General features: G+C 46.6%; 1 protein-coding gene across 5 annotated transcripts in view; it reads left to right on the plus strand.

The window, feature by feature from the left end:
- sema3gb (sema domain, immunoglobulin domain (Ig), short basic domain, secreted, (semaphorin) 3Gb) overlaps positions 1-23,949 on the plus strand; it is a 59,520-nt gene that overhangs the window by 20,743 nt on the left and 14,828 nt on the right. For all 5 annotated transcript variants that reach the window (XM_056275524.1, XM_056275522.1, XM_056275525.1 and 2 more), the window contains exons 2-7: positions 5,275-5,403; positions 18,708-18,868; positions 21,374-21,436; positions 21,540-21,659; positions 21,924-22,017; positions 23,641-23,760. In XM_056275524.1, the coding sequence (XP_056131499.1) occupies positions 5,295-5,403; positions 18,708-18,868; positions 21,374-21,436; positions 21,540-21,659; positions 21,924-22,017; positions 23,641-23,760 (667 nt within the window). In that variant the 5' untranslated portion in view covers positions 5,275-5,294. The remainder of the gene's footprint in view (positions 1-5,274; positions 5,404-18,707; positions 18,869-21,373; positions 21,437-21,539; positions 21,660-21,923; positions 22,018-23,640; positions 23,761-23,949) is intronic.

Consider the following 23,949-nt stretch of genomic DNA (forward strand, 5'->3'; position numbering starts at 1 on the left):
AAAGACATGTAGGTCAGCTGAATCGGCCGTACTAAATTGTCCGTAGATATGAATGAATGTGTGTGTGTGTGTGTTTGTGTGTGGGCCCTGTGTGATGGCCTGGCGGCCTGTCCAGGGACTGCTGGGATAGGCTTCAGCATCCCCACGACCCTGAGAGCAGAATAAGCGGTTTGGATGATGGATGGATGGATGAAAAAAAAAAGAATACCGTCTGACTTTGACCCCCTTACCAAAAGCTGTTGTGACACATGCATTACCTTTAAAATAATCCAACATCATCGGTCAAGTTCCTGGTTTCTGCTCAACAACACTAGCCGGAGTACTATATCCTAACATTAACTTACATCATACATGTACTTTACAGTCTTTTGTACAGTCAGAGTATTTACACGTAGATGTTGGTGCGAAGGCGGACATCTGCAGGCTGCTGTTGGTTCCTTCCTGGTTGGTTTGTCATGTGAAAGGCTATGCAGCTGCCTTCACAATGGGAAAATGTTTCCTGAACTTAAATAAGGAGTCTGAAACTCACAGGCGATGTTGTTTTCTCTTCTGAGTCTCGCTGGGCTGTTAAAGCCGATGGAGTAGCTCAGCATAATGACTCCTCATGGATCCAGAGGCTTTCCAAATGCTTCCACTTCTACAACTTGTTGCACAAAATGTTTTAAATCGGTCTAAACCGACAAATATGTTCTCAGACCAATGTTCATTAGATGTAGCATGCTTCCACGAACGTGTAGTTAGTGGGTGTTAATACAGTCTTTTCAATCATGGCGACATGGACTCTGACTTGAATCACAAATTAGATGTCTTTAGACATTTTACACATATTACTTACTAGCAGAGGTGCCTGGCATTGCCCGGGGAAAATGTTCTCACCAAAACAACCAACATGATCGGATCTTTACGATATAAGCGATGATGAAATATAGGATAATTTATGATATGATGCATGTGCTAAACGGATGTCGAATAAATGAATCGTATTCACGAAAATGATCAAATATCATAATTTTCAATCCATTCATCAAGCTTCTTTGCCAGTGTGTGTATTAATCGCCGCAAATCAGCCCCCGCCGCCACAAAGCACCACAAAATGAACTCAATTTCGCTAATAAATCAAATTTTTTACTTGGTTTTTGAAATATTTTTCAAACTGTGCAATCCTTGGAAAGTGCTGATTCTAAAGATACCTTTCTTTTTGTTCTACAACAAGTATTTCTGGAGTTTTAAGCGAACATACAAACATACACTCTTGCTTTATATATGGCTGATGTTCTTTATGAAGTCTTATATCACTTCCAGGCAATAGCATGAATCTCAACACAGCTAGCAGTGAACTGTCCGTCTTCCTCATTGAAGAGGGCGAATGTCTGTCTGATTCAACCCATTTATGATTTTCATAGTGGATTTATATAAATACAGTTAATAGTTGTGCATGTTTTGGTCCTGTTATCTAATATGATAAAATGGGAATGTGTTTTCATTTCTTTTTTAAGAACCCCCCCCCCTTTTCTCCCCAATTGTACCCGTCCAATTACCCCACTCTTCCGAGCCGTCCCGGTCGCTGCTCCATCCCCTCTGCCGATCCGGGGAGGGCTGCAGACTACCACATGCCTCCTCCGATACATGTGGAGTCGCCAGCCGCTTCTTTTCACCTGACAGTGAGGAGTTTCACCAGGGGGACGTAGCGCGTGGGAGGATCACGCTATTCCCCCCCCCCCCGAACAGGCGCCCTGACCAACCAGAGGAGGCGCCAGTGCAGTGACCAGGACACATACCCACATCCGGCTTCCCACCCACAGACACGGCCAACTGTGTCTGTAGGTACGCCCAACCAAGCTGGAGGTAACACGGGGATTCGAACTGGCGATCCCCGTGTTGGTAGGCAATGGAATAGACCGCCACGCCACCTGGACACCCCAGGAATGTGTTTTCTTTGATCATTATGCGTCTATCAGACTTTCCGGGGGAAAAAAATTCTTTGTCTGTATTCATGCTCCTTCATGGACAGGGTGACTACTGTCTGCATTGGTCCAGCAGAACGCTGTCATTATGTGTAATGATAAGTTAAAGTCATCTCATGTTGGACGGTTGTTCTCCTGGATGATTATATCTTGCTGAGGAGTCTCTCCTGGTTTGTAATTACAGACGCTCAGCAATTCTCATCCGTCTTTCCCCCTCAAGTCACAAACGAATGAATGATCACACAAAGGTGGTAAATATGTCAGACGAGCCACAGACGACAGACAGATGACGTTAACACCGGTTATTTTCTAACCTGTCCAGAAGTCCCTCTGTGGTTAATAAATACTATTGTAAGGTGCGTGCTGGGATTTAATGGTATTAAATGCCATCACGAAAACACTTAGGTATCGTTCACCCGTCAGAGGAATTTTTCAGACACATTAATAGATTGCAAGCCTCATTTAATTGAAATGAATAATTTCATTTTAAATTAAATCTTCTTTGAATCCAGAGGTGATGTTGGTTAGACACCAACAGAGGCAATGAGAATGGAGACCGTATCTTATTAATGTGTCCACAGCTCTCTGATTCACTTAATGGCCATCACAATACAATGGAAATCTTTAATGTCTTAATTAAACTGTGTAATGGACGTACTGTGCTGTGTGTACTGTTCTCTCTTGTGTAAGGTTAAAACTTGTGAGGTTGAACTCCTTCGTAGGTCAAACACAGACACAGGAATGAAAGGTGTCTCAACAAGCTCAGCTTTATTTTAATAGCCAGGCCAAGGTCCGACCAAGCCGGCGGTAACACAGGACTCGAACCGCCGAGCCCCGTGTTTGTCGGCAACGGAATAGACCGCCACGCTACCCAGACACCCTCCAAAACAGTTTTCATGGCGGCTCCATGGGAAGAAATCCACAGCGTTTGTCTGTATTGATTGGTCTTATTTCCACGCACACCGTAGTGAGTGAGGGACTCTGAGGCCTCGCAGACAGACTGGGAGCCTTGATCAGTCAACGTAGATACAGCTAAGTTTAAAACACACATATATATAGCGGGACGTGTGTGATTTAAACAGCTGTCTGTGCAGATTACACTTCACTAAACACGACGAGAGTTGACTGGAAACGTAAAGCAGCGCAGGGTCAGTGGGGATTAATACATTCAGTAAAAAGGAAGCATATCTCTTCCGTGAGACGCGTGTTTTGTTGTCTTACAAAGTGCACTCAAGTAAAAGTCGCGTTGTTAATATCTTTTGTCTTTTTTCATATTTGGCATTGAGGTAACTGAAAGTAACCAGATTACATTATTTGAATATAGTGATACTTAGAGTAAGTTACTGAATACATTTTTCGACAGGTCATGTGTAATTGTAACAGAATACATGTGTAAAGTAACCCTGTCAGCCCTGCTTACTGTAGAAAGGAGGTGCCGCTGGTTTCCTGCTGCAGGAAGTTTTGGGGTATTGCGACACACCTGTGGGAAAATGCGTCGTAGTATTACTCTAAGATTTAATAGAGCAATATCACAAATAAACTTATAGTTGTACTTTGGTGCTACTGGTGTTACATGCTATAGTTGTGTCAAACACATTATAGAGAATATTCGACAATATACTCTGTTAGTTGACAATATACTATACTATATACTTCAACAATACTATACTATGTTTAAGTATAATTCTATCATTAATTTACAGTTACACTATATGTGTCATAGTTATGTTACTGTGTTACTGTAATGTTTAGAGGTATTATAGATGTCGATGTAGCCTTTAACTGTACCAAAAAGACTATATACAAACATACCATAGATAGTAAAACTTTCCAGACATTGAGAATACTGCAGGATTACTACAAGTAATTATATAACTATACAAACAAATGTCTATAGTAATACTGTAGTGACTATGGGTGTGCTATAGAGCCTTATCATTTTCTTAAAGTTAACTGTATGTACTATAGTATATTTTCACTGGGGAATACATAAAACCAAGAAGACCTCAGTGAATACTTTATTCTGCTGTGAGACGGGTCAGACCGGACCTCCAGTGAGGCCCTGGTTTTCTAGGAAGGCGGTGAAAACGGATCATTTTTGAACTCAGGAATGATCGATGCATTTATGATGGCATGTGTTGCAAGAGAGAAGCATGTGTGTTTGCATGGCAGAGAGACGGAGACTTCTCTTGATCTCGGCCTTTAGTACTGATGGGCGGTTCACTATAAATTACTTTGCTAGGGGAAAAAAAGCCCAGTTAGTTTATTGGCATTTGGAATAAGCCTTGACTTTTATGGCTGATGCTGCCCATTGGAATGCGTTTGTGAGCACTGCCATAGATGGATTTATCTTGGTGGTGTTTTCCACATTTCCCACAAGTGGAATCTGATGATGTTGATGTTAATATTAATAAAATTGCTGTAATCTCTTTGAGCTTGTCCCTTTAACCTCTATTCCAGTTCTGACAACTAGAGGAGAGCAGTCAGTAGTGTGTGGCTCTCCACCAGGCGCCCCTTGTCCATACACACAGACAGAAAAACCAGTGTTGTTCCAGCCGTTATAAGACTTTGGCACAGCACCCAAGTTGATTGAACAGGAAATATGGGGAGAAAATAGTTGTTAATATGCAGCGCTCAAGCTAAAAAAATCTACCTAATAAAAACGTTTTGCCTGTCAGCCTGTGGATGTGCAGCCTGCTAGGTGGACCCTCGCATCAATGTGACCAAGCATGACGTGAAATGACAGATCAGGTTATCTTCATTTCAGAGCCCTTATTAAAAGACTTCACGTGTGTTTAACCATCGGGGTTTTCATGATACCGTTAACTTCTTAACCACTGGGCGGCACTGTGGCCCAGTGGTTATCACTGTCGCCTCACAGCAGGAAGGTCCTGGGTTCGAACCCCAGGCCGTCCCAGGTCCTTTCTGTGTGGAGTTTGCATGTTCTCCCCGTGTCTGCGTGGGTTTCCTCCCACCATCAAAAAGACATGCACGTTATGGTTAATACTCCTGTCTGTTCCCCTGAGCAAGTAAATGGGAAGAACGGGAGTTGGTCCCCGGGCGCTGCAGCTGCCCACTGCCCCTATACAGTCGGATGGGTTGAATGCAGAGAACACATTCATTGTAACTGTACAATGTCAAATAAAGTGGCTTTCTTTCTTCTTTCTTTCGTTCAGTACGATTCCATCAGAATGCTTACAGTGCATCGCATAATTCTGACATGCTATCCTCAACCACCAGAAGTGATGGCTTACGCAATTTATTTATATCCATGGTAACCATGCAGTCACCATCTTTTCTCTTTTTGCAGGAAGTCAAAGGTTGACTGTGATGAAGATGTGCCAAGTCCTCCTCTTCCTCCCTCTTCTTCTCCTGGGCTGTTGTGTCTTCTGTTTTAGTGACCATCACTCTGCTCCCAGGGTGCATCTGTCTTACAAAGGTGAGCTGTGTTTAACGTTACCCACAATTCATCTGGCATGTTTTCGTATTGGCAAAACAATTGTGTTCAGGTGAAGAGTCAGAGGACTCGAACGTGTATCAGAGAAACAGGACTCACCCACTTAATGACACACTTTGATACACCTTCTGCATTTATTTTACTGCATTTACACATTAACACATGGGTTAAGATATGAACTTTGATGTGATGACCTTTCTGTGAACGTTGATTTGACTTTGCTGCTTATTGGGATCTTATTCAGTACCAGTGTTTTTGTATGAATATTTGTATCAGTTTATTGGTTTCCTTTTCCTTTTTATTTATTGTTCTGTCCTTGTTTCTTTTTTATTCCTTGGAGGTTTTATGTACATTGGTTGTTTGGTGATATTCTGCCAAGTGTTTGCAGGACACTGTCCATGAACAGGTCCTATACTTAACTCAGGTGCACCTGCCAGTACCCAGGCTGACCTTTAAATAGACCAATTAATTGGTTACACATAGACTCTGACGAAGACGTTGGTTAAAATGTTGAACATGCTGGAACAAATCTCTTTTAAAGCACCTAAGCAAAATCCGCAACTTTTCTCCCCGAATAAATGTTTATGATCTCCATCAAATCAAATATGTGGATCATAAATCAGGTTTCCATACCAGATCGGTCAAGGCCCGGGTTACCAACGACCGCACTGTTGGCCAGCCGGGTGCCGGTGGAAACTATGCTAGTGTTGGGTGAAGGGGAAGGAGAGGTGGAAGGCGTGTCCATAGGCAGCGGGAGAGGAGGAAGGGTAGGAGTGTGGAGGTGAGAGTCGGAACTTTGAATGTTGGCACAATGACTGGTGAAGGGGGAGAGCTGGCTGATATGATGGAGAGAAGCAGGGAGGTGCGGTGAGGTCAGTGGCTGGGTAGGCAGTGGGCATTCAAAAATCCAAATTGCATCCTTTTGTGCTCTCTAATGTTTACTAACAATCTGATCCTTCTTCTGCTGCTGCTGGGATAGGCTCCAGCATCCCCGCGACCCTGAGAGCAGGATAAGCGGTTTGGATAATGGATGGATGGATGATCCTTCTTCATTCTTCCAACTGCCACAGAATCCTAGAAAATTGTGCCCCCCCTGGCTGAACTTAATTCCAAATGAAAACCTCATGGCATGTGCAACTAAAGGGTCCGACCCTTTAGTTGCCCGGTTAGCGCGGTCGCCCGTGGTCCAGGTTATCCGGGTTCGATTCCCAGCTGCCCCCTGAATTTTCTACGATAATATACATCAGATTTATATGGAAAAAATTCATACTGGGAACTTAAACAGCTCAAACATAGGCGGTGTGCATGTAAACCTCTTTTCTAGTCTGGACCTCAATCCCGATCAGGCTCGCGCAGGTCCCCCTGCTCATGCAGTGCTATACGGTGTCCGTCATCATGCGCTCCGATGGCTGACAGAGTGGCGGCTGCAGGAGCCATCACAGTTGGACTCTCTCTTGACCCAGAACCCAGGACAACTGACCTGGTGTTCCCCCGGTGTCAGCAGCCCTGTGTGTACCTCTGTCCATACGCTTGATTATTGATGCTGTTGCATCTGTCAGCTGTGTGTGTGTGTGTGAATATGTTGCTGCTGTGCCAGGCTATGAGATGCTGTTAATGTTCGTCTTAGTGCATGTAATATTACCTCTGATGATATTTAAGGCTTGTATAATTAAACTGTTGTGCATTCAGGCCAGTATATAAGAAAGTTATATACAAGTATATAAGAAAGCATATGACAGGGTGCCGAGGGAGGAGTTGTGGTATTTTATGAGGATGTCGGGAGTGGCAGAGAAGTATGTGGGAGTGGTGCAGGATAAGTATGAGGGAAGTGTGCCAGTGGTGAGGTGTGTGGTTGGAATGACAGATGGGTTCAAGATGGAGGTGGGATTACATCAAGGATCGGCTCTGAGCCCTTTTTTGTTTGCAGTGGTGATGGACAGGTTGACGGACGAGATCAGGCAGGAGTCTCCATGGACTATGATGTTCACGGAGCAAGACAGAATACATATGCGTGAACAAGAGGAAGGACAGTGGAATAGTGACGATGCAAGGAGTAGAGGTGACGAAGGCGTATGCGTTTAAATACTTGTAGTCAACTGTCCAAAGTAGCGAGGAGTGCAGAAGAGAGGTGAAGAAGAGAGTACAGGGAGGGTCGAGTGGGTGGAGAAGAGTATCAGGAGTGATTTGCGACAGAAGGGTACCAGCAAGAGTTAAAGGGAAGGTTTACAAGATGGTTGTGAGACCAGCTATGTTATATGGTTTGGAGACAGTGGCACTGATGAAAAGACAGGAGGTGGAGCTGGAGGTGGCAGAGTTGAAGATGCTAAGATTTTCATTGGGAGTGACGAAGAAGGACAGGATTGGGAACAAGTATATTAGAGGGACAGCTCAGGTTGGATGGTTTGGAGACAAAGCAAGAGAGGCAAGATTGAGATGGCCTGGACATGTGTGGAGGAGAGATGCTGGGTATACTGGGAGAGGGATGCTGGATATGGAGCTGCCAGGGGAGAGGAAAAGAGGAAGGCCAAAGCGGAGGTTTATGGATGGTGAGGGAGGACATGCAGGTGGCTGGTGTGACAGAAACGGATGATCCGCTGTGGCGACCCCTAACGGGAGCAGCTGAAAACAGTAGTAATAGTAGAGCATTTAGGCAAGTATAGTTGTAATGGCCTGTTTTGGTTAACATATTCGTTTCAGAACCTATTCTGTATGATTGGTCTTGGACAGGCTAGGCCCACCTGATTTTCTCTGTGCCCGCCCACACTGAGTTCTGCCTGCACCACAGAGTATTAGTAGTAGTAGTAGTGGTAGCAGATGTTCTCCATGTGTATGATGGAGTCAGGTTCCATAACACTACGTCATCTTCACTAACTTGGTTGGAGACTCTCTCCAGTCTCCGTATACTGCTGTTGAGGTGTTTTGACCGGTAGGTTGGACACCGGTGCAGTGTTGGAAACAACTCTTAGCTACAGAACAAGGTTCAAAAAGTTAAACGTTAAATCTTCATATGTCTTTGTTCACAGGTAGACACATCTATAGCTTAGCTCAGCTGCGTTCCTTAACTGTGTCTAAAGGGACAGCGTCTTTAGATGTCTGTGACTACAAGTCTATAAACGGTGATTAAAATGTCCCACCTGCCATTTTCACGTCATACATTTGACTTGGAAAACTATTTCATCATGTAGTTTTAGTGTCTGGTGTCTCTTTAGGTTCTCCGTTTGTTGGAAAAAGTGTCTAAATGCAAACTTTAAAGACATTTAGGTTATAGCGTCTGGGTAGCGTAGCGGTCTATTCCATTGCCTACCAGCACGGGGATCGCCGGTTCGAATCCCCATGTTACCTCCGGCTTGGTGGGGCGTCCCTACAGACACAGTTGGCCGTGTCTGCGGGTGGGGAGCCGGATGTGGGTATGTGTCCTGGTTGCTGCACTAGCGCCTCCTCTGGTTGGTTGTGGGCGCCTGTTTGGGGGGGGGACTGTGGGGAATAGCGTGATCTTCCCACGCGCTACATCCCCCTGGTGAAACTCCTCACTGTCAGTTGAAATGAAGCGGCTGGTGACTCCACCTGTATGGGAGGAGACATGTGGTAGTCTGCAGCCCTCCCTGGATCGGCAGAGGGGGGTGGAGCAGCGACCGGGACGGCTCGGAAGAGTGGGGTCATTGGCCAAGTACAATTGAGGAGAAAAAGGGGGGGAAAAGAACACAGAGATTCAGGTTACAAGTAATTTAACTGATTTATTCAAAGGAGAAAAGGTTATGAGAGTGGGGTTATGGAGGGGAAACTGTTTTAAAAAAGGATCTCATTTCATTCCTTGTACGTGATGAACCAGTTCATAAATCAAATGAAATCACAAATATATTACACTGTGTGTGTGTGTGTGTGTGTGTGTGTGTGTCTTCAGATGACAGACAGACAGGTGATGGTGGACGGGGTGTGTGGACAGCAGTACAACACACCGCCCCTCGGGGAAAGGAGATAGGCGGATGATAGAACGATGTTAAAAATAGCCTTGCATGGTTGTCGTGTTTATCTTGTGAACTCGGGGGGGAAGCCCTCCGCACGGATCTGCAGCCAGCGTCTCATTCCAGCCGCGTGCTTTCAAAACCTGCGGAGACACGTGGTCAATGCGGTTATGGCCGTCTCCGGGCCGGCACCCCGAAAACTCGCCGCACGTTGCCGGTGGTGACCTTCAGGCTCTGGAACAAGAATGAGCTTCTCCAAGATGGAGAAGAGAAGCGAATGAGCATGAATTAAAGGGTAATTCTGTTCATTTACAACCTGTCGTATATAGTTTTTAACCATCTTGCATATCAGTTATGACGTCATTTTACTCAGATAGATAGATACCTGATCCCTCTATCCAGCCATTCAACCATCCATCCATTGTTTTTGGACATAAAATGCATGTGATGTCATCGCTCCCATTACTTGAGTCCCATATAAACCGTTCAGTCAATCAGTAAACCAAAGTTTATCTATGTTGCGCCCTTTTCCCACATCATTTATGTGGAGTCTGTTCGTTTGCCAAGCAGTTTGCCCCGGAACATTCCTTTGTGATTGTCAATATGACGTGGAAAGACTCGACAGAAGCACTCAGGGGTCCGGCAGCATCCATGGAAACTGAGCCAAGAAGTCCTTGATTAGTTTATTTTTTTTCCCTGGAGAAAGTGTGTGACTCTTGGGCCAAACACAAACCGATTCAGTCTCTGAAAGACTGGGCGACAACGGCGGAGACGGCCCTTCCCTTTAGATGTGGAGGCTGGGCAAAGCGCCAAGCGGCCAGTAATCCCAGTTGAACAAAAAAACCAGAGGACGGACGGCCTGTTGGGATAACACGCTGGACTTCTTCTGTTTCAGTCAAGTGTCCTTAATGAAAAGAGACGTGTGTGAAAATGGACGTAGGCAGCGGGGCCTTCTGGCACGTCGCCCCCTTCCTCCTTGGGAACGTGCGAGGATGGACTTCCCAGGAACCTCTTTAGAGGAACCAGACGACAAAACGTGTTCCAGCAGAAGAGTCGCTCATATCAACCCCCGAACGTTTCCTAACCCAAACGTGATGCGTTTGGCGGTGTTGTACACCGGTGGTCCATCGCCGGTGCCCCACAAAACACAATCTAGTCTCGCTTTTGAAACCAAAAGTTGGTTTCATGGTGAGTTGCTGTTTTGAGTGTTGGTCGGCCTCTTTGTAAAACCAGTAAAAACGACTTCCTGCCAGTCACATGTTGAAGTATTCAAGCTCATGCCACCATGTGTAGTACTTCACTATGGGGTACTTGCAGTTCTTCAATATAACAAAACCAATGAAGCAAGGATTGAGCCTGTTTAACCGGAGAACTAGTGAAAACCATCTAACCCTGATGGAAACTGCTGGATTCATCACTTCTGCTTGACATAACAGCATTATTACTTGCTGTTTTTTCATGTGGCCTGTTCTCCCCCCCCCCCCTTTTTCTCTCTAATTGTTCTCGGCCAATTACCCCGCCCTTCCTAGCCGTCCCAGTCGCTGCTCCACCCCCCTCTGCCAATCCGGGGAGGGCTGCGGACTACCACGTCTCCTCCGATACATGTGGAGTCACCAGCCGCTTCTTCTCACCTGACAGTGAGGAGTTTCACCAGGGGGACGTAGCATGTTGGAGGATCACCCTATTCCCCCCAGTCCCCTCTCCCCCCTGAGCAGGAGCTGCGACCCACCAGAGGAGGCGCTAGTGCAGCGACCAGGACACATACCCACATCCGGCTCCCCACTTGCAGACACGGCCAGTTGTGTCTGTAGGGACGCCCGACCAAGCCGGAGGTAACACGGGGATTCGAACTGGCGATCCCCGTGTCGCTAAGCAACGGAATAAACCGCCACGCCACCCGGACGCCCCCATCTGGCTTGTTTTATGGTCAGTGTTAATCGGGGGGGGGGGGATTTCTTTGTGGAAGTGACCAGGGAGAGAGAGACCTGACACACCTCGTGTCATGACACCAGAGGAGTATGTTAGGAAAAGGTGTGTTGTCTGTCCAGACTGGTTCTGTCTGCATCACACACCTGAGTGTGCGTGATGCAGACACGACCTTTTCCACGTCGTGCAGAAATAAGACCGCGTGACGTGTTCTGCTGTGTCCTTTATTTTCCCTGGGCGAGAGCCCCGTCCCACCCTTGTCCATAGGTAGCTAATTCTCTGGATGAAGATGCCTGGAATTGGACGAGACGCGTTCTGAGAATAGGAGCTTTGCGTGGTCGGAGAGAGCCGGTGTGCACCACCGCGGTGGATTCTGCAGATTATTTGTGGATTCCTCGCACAGCTGCACCCGACGCAGAAAGACAGCCACACTTTACCTCCCGCGTAGAGGCCCTGGTCATAGCGACCCATTTACAACACGGTCCTGTACTGCACGTGTGCACGCAGAACACACACACACTGGTACTGACACCTTCATTTGATATTAGCATGTTGACACACATATGTGATCTACTATGACCGTTCATCGCCATAACAACGATGGGAGCCAATTACCCCACTCTTCCGAGCCGTCCCGGTCGCTGCTCCACCCCCTCTGCTGATCCGGGGAGGGCCGCAGACTACCACATGCCTCCTCCCATTCTTGTGGAGTCGCCAGCCGCTTCTTTTCACCTGACAGTGAGGAGTTTCACCAGGAGAACATAGAGTGGGGGAGGATCATGCTATTCAGCCCAGTTCCCCCTCCCGCCCGAACAGGCACCCTGACCGACCAGAGGAGGCGCTAGTGCAGCGACCAGGACACGTATCCACATCCGGCTTCCCACCCGCAGACACGGTCAATTGTGTCTGTAGAGACGCCCGACCAAGCCGGAGGCAACACGGGGATTCAAACTGGAGATCCCCGTGTTGGTAGGCAACGGAATAGACCGCCACGCCACCCGGACGCCTGACATTTTATCTCTTTTTTAAGTCTTGATTCTTATTTCTTCTTCTGCTTCTTCTTCTTCTTCTTATTTCTTATGTGTAATTATTATATGTGTTATCATTATTTAAGTATGATTATTATTTATGGCGACAAGCATGGGCCCAAGTCCGTGAATACTGGGACGGCGTCCAGCGCTTTACCTGTGCCCCTGTCGGCAGGGTTAGTGGTTGTGTCAGGAAGGGCGTCCCACGTAACATTTTGCACAATCAGTATGCAGCTTGACAAGACCATACCGGATCGGTCAAGGCCCGGATTAACAAGACCATACCGGATCGGTCAAGGCCCGGATTAACAAGACCATACCGGATCGGTCAAGGCCCGGGTTAACAAGACCATACCGGATCGGTCAAGGCCCGGATTAACAAGACCATACCGGATCGGTCAAGGCCCGGATTAACAAGACCATACCGGATCGGTCAAGGCCCGGGTTAACAAGACCATACCGGATCGGTCAAGGCCCGGGTTAACAAGACCATACCGGATCGGTCAAGGCCCGGATTAACAAGACCATACCGGATCGGTCAAGGCCCGGGTTAACAAGACCATACCGGATCGGTCAAGGCCCGGATTAACAAGACCATACCGGATCGGTCAAGGCCCGGATTAACAAGACCATACCGGATCGGTCAAGGCCCGGGTTAACAAGACCATACCGGATCGGTCAAGGCCCGGGTTAACAAGACCATACCGGATCGGTCAAGGCCCGGATTAACAAGACCATACCGGATTGGTCAAGGCCTGGATTAACAAGACCATACCGGATCGGTCAAGGCCCGGGTTAGCAATGACCGCCATTGGTGCTGTGCCCTCACAGGGTACCAATAGAAACTGTACAGTCCGCTGTGGCGACCCCTGAGAAACAGGCAGCAAGCCGAAAGACGAAGAAGAGTCTTAATGCTTATTTCAAGATGTTGCCAATAAATTGTTGTTACCCCAAGGGGGATGTTATGTTGTTACCCCATGGGGGATGTTGTGGTTTGTTTCCCCATGGGGGATGTTGTGGTTTGTTTCCCCATGGGGGATGTTGTGGTTTGTTTCAACAAGGGAACTTGTTTCATGATTGTGAGACTTGTTCTGAGGAATATTCAGTAAACAGGGAAAGAAATCTTACAAGAAACGTGACGTAAGATGCTCTTTCTGTTTTACAGTACGTCTCAGAATAACTGCTGGTGGAATGAAGCAAGTCGACTGTCTTGGTAGGGCTGATATTACCTGCCAGTGGGGTAAGAACAGGTTGCTAGCCTTATGGGACTTTAACCAGATGAAATACCTTCATAAACTCTTCTTCGCAGTGTGTGTTTGTGTTCCCGGACAGAGAAGTGGGTCTGTGGGGCTGGACACTCGCTGGATTATCAGTTTTAAAGCCAGTCTTGCTGATTTAAAGTGTACTAAGTTGAGTTTGGCCTTTGGAGGAGTGCCGTGCTGTTTGTCATGTGATTAGAGTGTCGCTGGCATGGCTCCTGTCACTCATGTAGAGAGCTGCTGAGAGCATCTGCTGCCAAAGAAGAAGAGTCAACAACCCCCCAGACAGAGAGGCTGTCCCCGCTCCTCACAACAATGAGATTTATGGCCAAAGTGAAAATAGGCATGCTGACCTCATCCCCCCCCCCCCACACACACACACCACCACCACACACATACCACCACACACACACACACACCACCACCACCACCATACACACCATCACATACACACACACACACACACACACACACCACACACATTACACACACCACCACCACCACCATACACACCATCACACACACACACACATACAAACACCACCACCATACATACCATCACACATACCACCACACACATACCCACACCTACACCACCACCACATACACACACACACACACACACACACACACATACATACCACCACCACACACACAAGCGCTCACACGCACACACACACACTCCTGTAGTTGGGAATGTGTCCAGGTGGGGGTGCATCATGGTACAACAGTGGTGGTGCGTTATGATGGATCATGTTAACAGAGCTGGGTGGAGAGGTAATATTTCATAAATCTTCGTCAATATCACAAAAACAACATTAAATAAACATATAAATAACCTAAAATGAGTAAGTTGTTACACCCCTCGAGGTGGTTTTTGCTTTCGTTGTTGGGTTTACAGGCTCAGTGGGTAACAGAAACACACCTGGTTCACACTGACTCTAGAACGTTCAGCTCAACATGTGGAAACATTGTGTCCATGTGGTTCCAGAATGAATGAAACACGTGATGTAAACGTGGCGGTGGCGTTCAACATTTTTACCTCCAAAGGCTACACGTGTCCAATGAAATACAGCAGCGCCCCCTACCGGAGAAATAGTGACCTGTCTGCACACAGTCCAACTCATTAATTTAATCACGTAAAGTGGTTTAAAAACATTTGTCATTGTCCTCAAATATATAGAAAACAACAAAATCCGTTATTTCCTTTTTCTCGTTCATAGCAAAATACGAAAAGTCTGTTGTATCACTGGCTTGCCCCGTGTTTTGTGTTTCAGTAACTTCTCATCACCTCGGCCCTTGTTGGTCCATCTTATCAAACTCACGGTGCTGTTGTGCTGCTCTTCAACAAGAACATCTCTCCTCTCTGTGGTCCAGACTCAAACACTGATATCATGGAGTCTGTTTCACTGCTTTTTGACATGAATTAACCTGCTATCAGGTGAAAACAAGCTGTCTCAAAGTCAATGAGCCAACTATGAAGACAGATTTTCCTTTCAGAAAACTGATGGTCGTGTGTTTTCATGATAAAAGCATTCTGAATGGTTTGTGGTGTACACCGGGAGATGAACTGTACATGCTTATTAACAGATTTTAGACCCTGCCACGACGGCCCCCTCGCCTGACACTTTACTCATACAGACCGTTTGCACACTGGTATTTGTATATAATAGCACATTGAGAGGTGGCATGGCTCAGGAGGTAGAGCGAGTCGTTTAGTAATCTCAAGGTTGCTGGTTCGATCCCCAGCTCCTCCAGAGGGTGTGTTGAAGTGTTCTTGAGCAAGACACTGAACCCCTAACTGCTCCTGAGAGCAGGTTGGTGCCTTGCATGGCAGCCTCCTCCATCAGTGTATGAATGTGTGTGAATGGGTGAATGTGAGGCATATACTTAAAAGCACTGTGAGTGGTCGGTAGATAGAAGTGTTTTTATATATATATATATATATATATATATATATATATATATATATATATATATATATATATATATACACTACCGTTCAAAAGTTTGGGATCACCCAAACAATTTCGTGTTTTCCATGAAAAGTCACACTTATTCACCACCATATGTTGTGAAATGAATAGAAAATAGAGTCAAGACATTGACAAGGTTAGAAATAATGATTTGTATTTGAAATAAGATTTTTTTTACATCAAACTTTGCTTTCGTCAAAGAATCCTCCATTTGCAGCAATTACAGCATTGCAGACCTTTGGCATTCTAGCTGTTAATTTGTTGAGGTAATCTGGAGAAATTGCACCCCACGCTTCCAGAAGCAGCTCCCACAAGTTGGATTGGTTGGATGGGCACTTCTTTGAGCAGATTGAGTTTCTGGAGCATCACATTTGTGGGGTCAATTAAACGCTCAAAATGGCCAGAAAAAGAGAACTTTCATCTGAAACTCGACAGTCTATTCTTGTTCTTAGAAATGAAGGCTATTCCATGCGAGAAATTGCTAAGAAATTGAAGATTTCCTACACCGGTGTGTACTACTCCCTTCAGAGGACAGCACAAACAGGCTCTAACAGGTACTATTTAATGAAGATGCCAGTTGGGGACCTGTGAGGCGTCTGTTTCTCAAACTAGAGACTCTAATGTACTTATCTTCTTGCTCAGTTGTGCAACGCGGCCTCCCACTTCTTTTTCTACTCTGGTTAGAGCCTGTTTGTGCTGTCCTCTGAAGGGAGTAGTACACACCGGTGTAGGAAATCTTCAATTTCTTAGCAATTTCTCGCATGGAATAGCCTTCATTTCTAAGAACAAGAATAGACTGTCGAGTTTCAGATGAAAGTTCTCTTTTTCTGGCCATTTTGAGCGTTTAATTGACCCCACAAATGTGATGCTCCAGAAACTCAATCTGCTCAAAGAAGTGCCCATCCAACCAATCCAACTTGTGGGAGCTGCTTCTGGAAGCGTGGGGTGCAATTTCTCCAGATTACCTCAACAAATTAACAGCTAGAATGCCAAAGGTCTGCAATGCTGTAATTGCTGCAAATGGAGGATTCTTTGACGAAAGCAAAGTTTGATGTAAAAAAAATCTTATTTCAAATACAAATCATTATTTCTAACCTTGTCAATGTCTTGACTCTATTTTCTATTCATTTCACAACATATGGTGGTGAATAAGTGTGACTTTTCATGGAAAACACAAAATTGTTTGGGTGATCCCAAACTTTTGAACGGTAGTGTGTATATATATATATATAAAGTCCATTTACCATTTAACATAGATTGGGATATACCTTCTGTATACTTCCTGGATTTTGTACTTTTTTTCAAATGTTGCATCTTATTTTATTCTTATTTTGGAGATGTTCCACTTCTTTTGTTGCACAGTTTTTAGAGTTTACCAAAAAATGATTTCACTAAACTATTTGAATCTTTTAATTTAGATTTAAAGAGTCCAGCCCTTCTCCAGGAATTTGGTACTAGAGCCCATGTCATGTGTGGAGGTGAGCCCAACTATATCTAGTTGGTACCGCTCGACCACCCTCACCAGCTCAGGCTCCTTCCCTGCCAGGTGACATTCCACATCCCGAGGACCAATCTGCGATGCTGGAAGTCAGCACGCCCCAGTCCCCGCCTTTGCCTGCCGCCCAGCCTGCATTGCACCCTACCCCAATGCTTATCCCCGCACGTGGTGGGTCCATGTTGTTTTTTCGGGCTGGGTCCGACCGGGCCCCATGGGCCAAGGCCCGGCCACCAGACGCTCACCAGCGAGCTCCCTTCCCAGGTCTAGCTCCACGAGGGGGCCTCAGTTTCCCTTTTCCAGGCAAGGTGCTGTAGCTCTGCTGGTGTACTGTCATTGGGTTTCTTGGGAATCGCTTTTAGTCTGGCCCCTCCCCTGGGACCAGTTTGCCTTGGGAGACCCTACCAGGAGCTATTGCCCCCAATGACACAGCCCACAGGATCACCAGGACACCCAAATCCCTCCACCATATTAAGGTGGTGATTCTCAAGAGGGGCAAGAGCCATCCGGTCCTTCTATAACTAAAGTGAGAGCTGTGTCTGCATTCTCAGCACAAAGTCCAACACATTTTTGGTGGGCATCGGATTCCGCCAAGGTTGTCCCTTGTCTCCAATTCTGTTTGTGATATTCATGGACAGGATCTCAAGGTGCAGCCAAGGTGAGGAGTGTGTCTGTTTTGGGAACTTCAGAATTGCATCTCTGCTCTTCGCAGATGATTTGGTTTTGTTGGTTTCATCAGAATGTGACCCCCAGCGCACACTGGGCCGGTTTGCAGCCGAGTGTGAAATGGTTGGGATGAGAGTCAGTACCTCCAAGTCTGAGGCCATGGTTCTCTACCGGAAAATGGTGGATTGCTTCCTCTGGGTTGGGGATGAGTTGTTGCCTCAAGTGAAGGAGTTCAAGTATCTCAGGGTCTTGTTCATGAGTGAGGGTAGTAGGATGGAGTGGGAGATTGACACGCAGATTGGTGCAGCATCAGCAGTAATGCAGACGTTGTACCAGACCGTTGTGGTGAAGAGGGAGCTGAGCCGGAAGGCAAAGCTCTCAATTTACCAGTCAGTCTTCATTCCAACCCTCACCTATGGTCATGAGCTTTGCGTAGTCACTAAAAGGGTGAGTTCGCGGATACAGGCAGCTGAAATGAGTTTCCTCCATAGGGTGTCTGGGCTCAGCCTTCGAGATGGGTTGAGGAGCTCAGATATCCGGAGGGAGCTCGGAGTAGAGCAGCTGCTCCTTTGCGTCGAAAGGAGCCAGTTGAGGTGGTTCAGGCATCTGATTAGGAGGCCTCCTGGGCGCCTTCCTTTGGAGGTTTTCCGGGCACATCCAAGTGGGAGGAGACCCCAGGGTAGACCCAGAGCTCGCTGGAGGGACTACATGTTCAGTCTGGCCTGGGAATGCCTTGGGATCCCCCAGGAGGAGCTGAAGGGCGTTGCTGTGGAGAAGGGCATCTGGAGTGCCCTACTTAGCTTGTTGCCACCGCGATTTGACCCCAGAGAAATGGCTGAAGATGAGATGAGATGAACTTAGATTTATGTTTAAAAACATGGAATTAGCCCTCAAGGTTTTCTGTCACAAGCAACAATCTAAAAACTGTCTTAAACATCTGTCTGTCTGTGTCTGTCTGTCTGTCTGTCATTCAGAGCTGATGGAGACACGCACAGCGCGACCTTTCTCTTTCTCCTTTAACACCAGTGACTACAGGATCCTTCACATGGATCAGGACCAGGGCCGGCTCTACATCGGCACTCAGGAGTACCTTATTGCGCTGGACATGCACAACATCAACAAAGAGCCACTCATAGTAAGAATAATAATAATGATATAATAATAATAACAATAATAATAAATGGTAGAGTCCACTCAGTAGGGTTCAGCTCCCCACTAGGAATATCTCCTCTTCTCTGTTGTTCAGACTTAGAAGACAAATCACCTGAGGAGTTGGCACTCAATTGTGGTACAAAACAGGATTTTCAAAGGTTTTACATCACCGCAACCACGGGAGGTCCTTGATCATACAGTCACATAACTGTGCACAAAAATCATTAGGCTGACAGGTCCATTAGTATTGGAGATTAGCAGCAGACAGATACACACACACACACACACACACACACACACACACACACACACACACACACACACACACACACACAAATACCAGTGTTATTCTGGCCATTATAAGACTTTTGTGCAGCGCCTAAGTTGATTGAATGGGAAATATGGGGGGGGGGTTAATATGCACCGCTCAAGCTAAAAAAAATCTACCTAATAAAAACGTTTTGCCTGTCAGTCTGTGGATGTGCAGCCTCCTAGGTGGACCCTCGCATGTGACCAAGTCTAATATGAACTGGCACTTTCCAAAAAGAAAAGGTTTGCTAAGCAACCATTTTGGTCTTACCCTAACCCTGTCTTTATTTTCGTAATGTGATAAAGCTGGGTAAACTGTTTACACTGACGCATGCGTGACTCACATCTACAGTTGACTCAGATTAGGCAGCGACAAGAATATGCAACACTTCCTGTTTTGACTGCAACCCAGAGGAAGTTGTTCCTCTATAACGTGAGTATTTTCTCGACTATCGAAATTCTAACTTTTGATCATGTTGCTGCACGATCCGAGTCAACCACTGATGTGAGCTACACATACGTGACCGTAAACGGTTTACCCAGATTTATTATATTATGAAAAGAATGACAGGTTATTATTTTTGGTTCCTCTCAGCAGTGAATGATCTGCTGGCTTGCGAAGTACGATCCACTTCTCGTTTACTTTCAAGACTCCTACCTGAATACCTAATGTTTTGGTTCTGACACTGTCGCTGCCTGAACTTAGTCAACTGTAGATGTGAGTCACGCATGCGCACAGTTGACTCAGATCAGGCAGCGATGGAGAGCAGCGTTGGTCAAGCGAGCTAGAGAGTGAGTGAAGAGAGGGAGCGGCAACGCCGAGAACAAAAGTTTTTCTACGGTTTTGAATCACCACAACCACGAGAGGTAATAAAAACGTTTTGCCTGTCAGTCTGTGGATGTGCAGCATCCTATGTGGACCCTCACATGTGACCAAGTCTAATATGAACTGGCACTTTCCAAACCTTAGCAGAGTAGCAGTCATGGAATACCACAGTCATAACTGTGCACCAAAAAAATAGACTGACAGGTCCTGTCGTTTGGGAGATTAGCCAGGGGGACACACACAGACGCATACACATTATCTCTGCCTGGTGGAGATAATAATAATAACAATAATAATAATTAATGTTTTGTCATCGTCCTGTCTCTCAGGGGTCCACAAACCCTCCGGGCCCTCAGAAGTCTTTCTGTTTGATATTTAAATCATAATGTGTCATGGTTCCTTTCCCAGATATTGTTGACAGGATGTCTGAGGACTTGATTGACAACTCGATTACCTTCACTTAAGGAAAAACTTCACTGATGAAATGGGAAATCTAAAATAAAAAGAAGGCACCACAGTAGAAACATGTCAGATAACTGAAGGGACTAAACTGAAAACCACGAGGCGGTACCTCTGATACTACGTTAAAGCACAATACCACCATATGTGATGATGTGTGATGCCATAACACCCAGACACCAGGATACTTCTAAAGTCTTTCTAACAAAGAACTGAAGTAAGAATGAAGCATTTACTAAGTATTTGTACATTTTGAGGGAGTATTAATCTTCCATTAATTCAGTTACAGGTGCCGACTGATGTTAATGGTAAATGCTTTTGGAGCTTGCATGCACAGTATGACTAATCATCACACTGCTGAGCCAAACACCACCACACAGTCTTCAACATGTCTGTGAGACTCAAAATGTGGATATATGGTTTAGGTATTTTTTCCTTTTTTAAAAACTTTCCCCCCTTTTTCTCCCCAATTGTATGCGGCCAATTACCCCATTCTTCTGAGCTATCCCGGTTGCTGCTCCACCCCCTCTGCCAATCCGGGGAGGGCTGCAGACTACCACATGCTTCCTCCGGTACATGTGGAGTTGCCAGCCGCTTCTTTTCACCTGACAGTGAGGAGTTTCGCCAGGGGGACGTAGCGCGTGGGAGGATCATGCTGTTTTCCCCACTCCCCCAAAACAGGCGCCCCGACTGACCAGAGGAGCTGCTACTGCAGCGACTAGGACACATACCCACATTCGGCTTTCCACCCACAGACATGGCCAATTGTGCCTGTAGGGATGCCTGACCAAGCCGGAGGTAACACGGGGATTTGAACCAACGAGCCCCATGTTGGTAGTTGGTAGGCAACGGAATAGACCACCACACTAAGGTATTTTTTCTTGTGCCCATCAGATCCACTGGCCAGCTTCTACCCAGAGGAAAGCCGAGTGTCAGCTGACAGGAAAGGGAGGACAGGTTGGTGAAATGCCATCACAGAAACTTCTAGAGTCCTGCATTAGACAGAGTCTATTGAACACAGTACTAACGTGTATTGAGCTGTCCTGCTTTCTAAAACCAGGGTGAATGTGCCAACTTCGTACGTCTGATTGAGCCCTGGAACAGGACTCACCTGTACACCTGTGGCACCGGCGCCTACAAACCCATCTGTACCTTCATCAACAGAGGATGGAGAGCCGAGGTACGCCGACCCCGTCACCCACATGCTGCACAGACAACCAATAGATGTGTATTATAGCAGTTTTTAAACGAGGTGATGTGTCAAGATATAGAGATACAGAAAAGTCAGAAAGTTGTGACTTATTCATCCCTCTCCTGCTCTTCTCTCCTTTCTCTGTGTTAGTATGAGACATGTCAGACATCTGTGTTGGGGCCAGTCACACTCGTACACAAGCATCCACACACAGATTTGTCACCAGACTTTGTGACTTTTGCACATTTCTAGGACTACGTGTTCAGACTGGTGCCGGGTGTCATGGATTCTGGTAAAGGAAAGTGTTCCTACGACCCTCGACAAGCCAACGCTGCAGCTCTGATCAGTGAGTCTGACCGTCTGCTCCGAACCAGACTCCTCACTAGAACATAGAAGCCATATTTCATAATTAATCAAATAGATTAATAAGGGTGTCCGGGTAGGGTAGCGGTCTATTCCATTGCCTACCAACATGGGGATCGCCAGTTTGAATCCCCGTGTTACCTCCGGCTTGGTCGGGCGTCCCTACAGACACAATTGGCCGTGTCTGCAGGTGGGAAGCCGGATGTGAATATGTCTCCTGGTCGCTGCACTAGCGCCTCCTCTGGTCAGTCGGGGCGCCTGTTCGGGGGGGAGGGGGAACTGGGGGGAATAGCGTGATCCTCCCATGTGCTACGCTCCCCTGGCTAAACTCCTCACCGTCAGGTGAAAAGAAGTGGCTGGCGACTCCACATGTATCGGAGGAGGCATGTGGTAGTCTGCAGCCCTCCCCGGATCTGCAGAGGGGGTGGAGGAGCGAATGGGACGGCTCGGAAGAGTGGGGTAACTGGACAGGTACAATTGGGGAGAAAAGGGGGGGGGATACACAAAAAAAATAGATTAATAAGAACGCAATGACGTTACGCTTTGCTTCCTCACCACCAGCTAGCTTAGTTCATTTGCGAGCCAAAGTGAAAGGTTGCATAACACAGTTTGTACATGTAGATGGATTTCTGGAGGTTTTTAAATACAACAAAAGATTAACAAAGAGTTTGACTTAACTTTGAGGCTATGGATTCATAACCGTCTACATCATCGTTAAAAGTACCAGCAGCTAGTAAGTAGTCCAGCAGAGACTTGGTGTGGGTTCGGCTCACATGTGACTGGATGACCACATAAACTCTTGTTTTATACAACCCGGGTCTTATTGTCATAGTTTTTTCCATCATATCGGTTATGATCTCTTTTTTTTTTTGGATTCCCCCCCTTTTTTGCCCCAATTGCATCCAGCCAATTACCCCACTCTTCCAAGCCATCCTTCCGAGCCGTCCCGATCGCTGCTGCACCCCCTCCTGCCAACCGGGGAGGACTGCAGACTACCACATGCCTCCTCCGATACACGTGGAGTCACCAGCCGCTTCTTTTCACCTGACAGTGAGGAGTTTCACCAGGGACACGTAGCACGCGGGAGGATCATGTTATTCCCCCCCCCCAGTTCCCCCTCCCCCCTGCACAGGCTCCCCGACCAACCAGAGGAGGCGCTAGTGCAGTGACCAGGACACATACTACTCACATCCAGCTTCCCACCCACAGACACGGCCAATTGTGTCTGTAGGGACGCCCAACCAAGCCGGAGGTAACACGGGGATTTGAACCGGTGAGCCCCGTGTTGGTAGGCAACGGAATAGACCGCCACGCTACCCGGATGTCCAGTTATGATCTCATTTTATTCACCGGCATCATTTTGTAGATTTTGGACAGGGGACCACCGCTGGACTCAGCGTTACAGTTTTTCTAGTTATCCTATCTCAGAAAGTTGAATCAGTTCATCCTGACACAACGTCTAGTGGGAGACATGTTGTCCTTCCTCTACCTCCGTGTGTCGAAGTTTTAGTTTGTTCCATTTAGTGGAAATTTAATCATTTTTGATGTCCAAGCCTCCATGAGTGCAGTGGTCAAAAGGCGTTTTGTCTTTCTGGACATGAGCCAGACGGGAACCTGTATGCAGGAGTCCATGTTGACTTCATGGGAACAGACCCGGCCATCTTCAGGACGCTGGGGAGCAGACCTGCCGTCCGGACTGAGCAGTACGACTCCAGGTGGCTCAACGGTATTACACACACACACACACACACACACACACACACACACACACACACACACACACACACACACACACACACACACCTTTCCTTTCTATTTTGGTTTGTTTTTATGCAACTCTCCCTGGGTGATGTGTGTGTGTGTGTGTGTGTGTGTGTGTGTGTGTGTGTGTGTGTGTGTGTGTGTGTGTGACGTT

The sequence above is a fragment of the Lampris incognitus genome, chromosome 2 (genome assembly GCF_029633865.1).
Source record: "Lampris incognitus isolate fLamInc1 chromosome 2, fLamInc1.hap2, whole genome shotgun sequence".
NCBI classification, from domain to species: domain Eukaryota; kingdom Metazoa; phylum Chordata; class Actinopteri; order Lampriformes; family Lampridae; genus Lampris; species Lampris incognitus.